General features: G+C 39.5%; 1 protein-coding gene across 2 annotated transcripts in view; it reads left to right on the forward strand.

Annotated features, from left to right (window-relative positions):
• Positions 1–1186, forward strand: part of EVC (EvC ciliary complex subunit 1) — a 54215-nt gene extending 53029 nt beyond the window's left edge. For both annotated transcript variants that reach the window (XM_032187000.1, XM_032187001.1), the window contains exon 21: positions 555–1186. In XM_032187000.1, coding sequence (XP_032042891.1) covers positions 555–636 — 82 coding nt within the window. In that variant the 3' untranslated portion in view covers positions 637–1186. The remainder of the gene's footprint in view (positions 1–554) is intronic.
• Positions 1187–6000: the final 4814 nt, after the last annotated feature.

The raw sequence follows: 6000 nt of genomic DNA on the forward strand, positions 1-6000 counted from the left end.
AGCAGTTCTAACAATGGTTTTCTTGATAGATGTTTCAGTTGGCTTATGCTGGGGTGCTAACTAGAGGAGAAGAAATGGCTACAAACCTGAAAGATGCCAGCTGATTACTACAGGCAGATCAAACCAGCCAGCTGGTCACTGGGGCTTGATATATTGAGCAGAGAAAATCCTGTTGACAGGCAAAGCAAACAGTTGGTTCTCAGGAGCCACAGGCCTTTGGGGAAAAGTATTTATCCCCTGAGTGACCTCAGCCTGGGACTGACTTTAGGAGATGGCTCCTTTCCCTGATGGCATCAACCCTTTTCACACACTCCTTTCCCACAGCCAACAAGGGATACATGTGTAGGGAACAGGGGCACAAGAAAGGAACATTTATCTTTATGCAACTTTGTTCTGGCAGACTAAACAGAGGCAGCTGAAACCAGTGAGTGCAGAAGTTATAGTCATATAGCAAGTGCCTTTCTTCTCATATCAAAATGAATTTAGTTTAAGACGGAATTGTAGCCTGTGAAAAACTTGGTCTACAATTTTGTTTTATTGTTTATTTCTTTCAGAGAGAAGTTACAGAGGTCACATAAAGAGGAGGCTGAACCAAGGAAAAACTCAAAGATGTTAAAAAAAAAAGGGAACAGGTAGTAAAAGTATTTCTATGAGCTGTCTGAACACAGAGTACCAAAGCATTCTTCTGGGAGATCTCAGCAGCTATAAATACTTACTGAGCTGGTTTACTGAGGAACAATGAAGAACATCAATAATAACCGAGAAATCTTCTTTAGCTACAGACCGAGACTCAAAACCCCATGTTTGTTTCGCTGTTAATGAAACATTCGCACTTGATGTTGGCGAGGGGGAACAAAGAAGGCTTTAAACTCTTCCAGATCGTGTGGGGAACATGAGAGGAAGATAGTTTTAGATTAGGAATATACCTGAGGAAAGTGCAGAACAGATAGATACGCACTAGACCGAATGAGGTTATGATATCTCAGGAAGGTTTCATTTTAATATTGATGTACCATTTGCTTTTGAGCCTTAAATGTTGTAGATCTGGTCTTAGTATTTTGTGATTGCTGCTTTAGATTTAAAAAAAAAAAAATAAAAAAAAATTAAAGAATACTTAAAGAGATTTGAGACTTTATTGGTACATCGAAAGATTAAGTTTGGTTTCTCCTTTGTTATATTTTAATGTTTCCAAGGTTAGTTTTTTTTTGTTTGTTTTTTTTGTTTGTTTGTTTGTTTTTTAATTTGTAAAAATATTTTGTAAATCTATTTCCTTGTGTTTGTCTCAGAATTCAAATTATTATTTTTCTGGAAAGAGTGAGACAAAACTGGCTGTTTGATTTTTTTATATTTCACTTTCTATTCTTTGATAAATAAACTCTTTTGTTTTCAGCATACTTTGTTGTGCTCTTTATGTTTCTTATCAGAATTCTTGTTATGCAAAGCAGCTAATTCTCACTGGCTCTACAGTGCACCTGTATTGTGTAATAAATAGCCTCACTTACGCAATCTTATAGCTTTCATGAAATGAAAATTTTCTGTCTTTTTTAAATGAAAATATATTTTGCTAACTAAAAGGCCATCCTTTGGCACTTGTAAAATCCTGCATCAGTTATGCAGTTTACCTCAGATAAAAGTGCTGCCACACAAATGACTTTACTAGGCATGTTAGGCACAATTGTTAAATGGTTAATTTTCACTTCAATCATTGTCAAAACCACTTTTTTTTTCTAAATTGTACCATTTCAAGCATTAGATTCTGCTGTTTCAGCAAGTGCTCTCCATGGTCTCTCTGCCTTACCGAAGGAGACATTTTATTGCCTGTCTGCTGTGCTTTTTTCAAAAGGATGCAGCCTATTTCCCTCTATTTGAACATCTTAATTCTACAGTGGACTCTATACAGATAGCGAGAAGACAGCTTTTCATAATAGAGGTGATTATGTCTAAAGATGCTGTTACAAACCATGCAGTGGTTTGAAACAGTCAGGATGCAGCAGTTTTCCTGGATGCACTGTGTGATTCACTTAACTAGGCAGGGCTTATATGGCTTTTTCTGTCTTCAAAATGCTCGGCTTATCCCAAAAGCAGGGCAGCAGTGCCCTCTCTTGGACATCTAGCAAGCTTCCTTTCCCTTGCTGTTGGACATCACCAGAGGAGCAGGGAAGGGTCACTGGGCTCAGGCAGCAGGTACCAGCTCTTCCCACAGCCCCTCGAGGTGGGACCCCTTCTGCCACCTTCCCCATGCCACTGGGTCTGCCCTGCAGGCACCTCCCTGCCCTCTCATCTCTCTGGGATCAAATGTCTACAAACAGCCATTTCTCCCATTCTCTCTCAATCACCTTCACTTCACAACACAGAACTGCTGCTCTTGTCCCTGTCACTAACTGCACAGTCTTCCTGCATTACTTCCAGATTCACTGTCCTGCTTAAATTAAAAGCCTGTACAGATTTCATGCATAGTGTGGCACTCATAATTCCGTGCCAGTGATGCAGGTATTGAACAAGAACACTCATCAGAATTTCATTGGCCTAAGAAACAAGTGTAGTAAATGCCAAGTAAATCTCACAACAGTTCTCTGTATTATGTTATTCATCCTTAACCACTGCATCAGTCGGTATCTGTATCATGATGCCAAAAACCTCTATCCCATCTTATGATCAGTCATTACAGAGGGATTTTATTTTTTATTTTTTAATCTTACCCCTCAGTTAAGTTTAACTCCATGTGACAGCTTATTTCCAAGACAACACAGAATAATACTGAGCCAAAGATTTTTCCTGATGTTGTGAAATACTTTATCACCAGCCAAACAGGCACATTGCAATGGTCAAGTTTTAGCACAGAAGTTCCAATTACTTACTGTTTAGGAAAAAAAAAAATATATATATATATATATATATATATATTTGGCAAGAACAGGTTATTCAAGGGAGGGTGCAGAATATCCATCTGTGCAGAGTTTCAGCACTCAGCAGTACAAGATCCTGAATGACCTGTTTTAACTCGGAAATTAGCCCTGCTTGGAGTAGGAGGCTGGACTAGCTGACCTCCAGGTACCTTCTTCAACCTAATTCTTTCCATGACTCTAATATTCCTTCATACTGATCTGTTGCTTATTTCTTTAGTGCTTTTTTTTTTTTTTTTTTTTTTTTCCTCTCTCTTTTTTTAATCTTTCTTTTTTCTTAAGGGACCAGAGAAATAGCTTGTGAGCCAGGAACTGTGCCTAGACTCCCTGGGACATTGCTAAGCAGTTTTGCCAGCTGAGAGCAATCTCCAGGAACCCCCACTACGGGATGTCAAAAAATGGAGATCCCTAGGCACCCGTCACAGCCCAAAACACCTTTATAACAGAAAGCTGTAAAGCACTATCTTTTAGTTTATTCAGGAGAGACTCACAAGGTGCTTTGATCATGATTTACAGATACATACAACAAATAATGCAGAAATTTAAGGAAAAAAAAACAGGTCTGTTTTTCTTAACATCTAGGCTAGCAACTATAACAACAGCTTACAATTGTGCTGAACCTCATTCACAACTTTATGACAACAGAATATCTAAAATTCTAAGTGTGGTGTTGAGAGTCACTGAGTGTGCTGTATGTCATCAACAAGCAAAACAGCCCATCACAGTGGTCACAGCTCTAGAAAAAGCTGGTAGAGCTTAAAGATTTTTAAATCAGTGTATATAACTATATAAAGTTACCTTTGCATCTCCCTATGCTAGAAAAATACAGAATATGCAGGCAGGGAGCAGAAGGACAAGGTGCTGAAACCTAACTGTTTTACCCATATCACTGCAAATACTTTGTGTTACTCAAAGAAACAGTATGATACTTTGAGTATGATACTCAGAGAAACAGCATCCACAACTCAGCATTTTTACTGCATTGGAAGACATTATTCCCTCTCCTGTACATAATTTATTCTTAATTGAATACCACTTACTGTCATCACTGAAATACAGCTGGAAAGCATGTGCAAAGTTCACCAAAATCAAGATGGAAAACTGTTCTCAAATCTGTTTGTTGTGATCACTGAGATTTAATACTGAACAAGTCTAAATGGCAAGAACTAACTGGTGTCAAGTAAATAATTTGAGAGTAATGGCAGATTCAAAAGGAAGCACTTAGAACATTAAGCTGTACAAATCCTTGCTCTAGGAAGCCATAAATGCCAAGATTTTACATGGGTTTTAAAGGTGCCTTAGCAAATTCATGGCAAAACAATCCACTGAGAGCTACGGAGGGGAGCAATGCTACTGCTTCTTAAAGGATATATTCAGAGGATTGGAATTGTAAGTTTCCTCTTTCTTAAGCTTACATTGTTTCTAATGGAACCCAGAGTACATGGTCATCTGATCTGTCCACCCTGTGGTTTTAATTCTTAAGGAAGAATTCTTAATGAAGATCAGTGTATTGCTAGCAAGAAATACTTATCAGCTGGGACATGTCAGTTTTGGAACAGCCTTAGCATCATCATTAACAGACTTTGTCAAGGAGGTGCAGGACAAGGTCAGACCAGTGGAGAGCTTCCTGAGTGATAGTTTGGACAAGCTTGCTTTACAGTTTGCCTGCTACCAGAGTAATGCAGTTATGTTTAAATCTTAGTGTTTTTAACAAAGATAGTCCTCAAACTGGATCACAGGGACTAACTTTAAGGGGTCTGCAAACGTCAATGGGGAAGAACTAGTTTTAAATTATTAGGGCTATTTCCACTATTAAAATGTTATAGCCCTGCTATAATTGTTTAGAAGTTTGACAATTCAAAAGCCATGAAAATGACTTTTCAAACTACAAGTAGAAAGCAGGGAGGTAACAACTGCTCCCACCCACATGCTAACAGATTGAACATTGCCCAGATGGGTGCTCCTACAAGAGAGCAAATTCCAGAATAGTTTCCTGCTCTGCAAATGTATTCAGGATCACAAACTAATTCACTGTTTATTTATTATGATTTTATTATTTAGGGATAGCTTAACGATGCAGCAGCAGGGACATTGCTGTGAAATAGGCCTTGGGGTAGGAAGGGAGGCACCACTTACCTTGTTCAAAACCCCATTGTTGCCAGCTCTCTGGTGCTGCATCACAGTAGGTGTCCAGATGAGGTATCCATCCTTCACCTTACCATGCTGGTGACCATGCAGTAAGCTCCCTGTGCTCAAACGTAAAAGAAGAGGTCTTTGATTCACACCCAGGTAGTAGTTCTTGTCCAGAGTGGTGAGACCCAGGCACAGCACAGGATCCACGGGCTTAATGCGGGCTGTCCCCAAGCAGTGGCACAGGAGTGTGGTCAGGCTGCAAGGGCTTCCAAACACCATGAGCACGCTGGCACATTTCTCCTCAGAGAAATCACAACAGAGTTACACTGACCTCACAGGCACAGTCTTGTCATGCAGAACCACTGAGCCACGAATCACCTTACAAACACGTGTAGGTGTATTAATTCACAGGCACTTCAGCATGAAAAAGTAAATGTTTTAACAACAATGGAGTTTGCTTACATGCAAAGGGTTCTTTGGTTTAGGATTATGTTTTGCATGGAGGAAAAGTGGAATCTGTCAATACTAGTTATGCAATTCCTTGTTATCATCTCAGAGGTGAAAAGCCTCGTAGATTGAGTAGCATTACTCAGAGGTAAGCAAACACTGCTACCTGCACAAGCACAGAAATCACTACGGAAATTGAAATCAGCAGTTCCGAAATTTTCACACTATGTCAGATTTTCCAGATGATAGTTTCACAAGCCAGCTTGCTTTCTATTTTCAGAGTTAAGATTACCAGGCCTGTTGCTGGCACTGTCAACACTTAGAGCAAATAGGCTGAAATAACACAGTGGAGGTAGAGTCTTGGTTCAAGATTGCTAAACAAGATGGGTCACCTGCTAGGCTGTAGGTTATTCCAGAGCAGTTTGTCCTCAGACTTCTATGCTGCCATTGCTTTATATAATAAAACACACAGATCTCAAAGTAAGCAAGCAAGCCTAGAGATGAGGACACTCTCCAG

This window comes from Aythya fuligula, chromosome 4 (genome assembly GCF_009819795.1).
Source record: "Aythya fuligula isolate bAytFul2 chromosome 4, bAytFul2.pri, whole genome shotgun sequence".
NCBI classification, from domain to species: Eukaryota; Metazoa; Chordata; class Aves; order Anseriformes; family Anatidae; genus Aythya; species Aythya fuligula.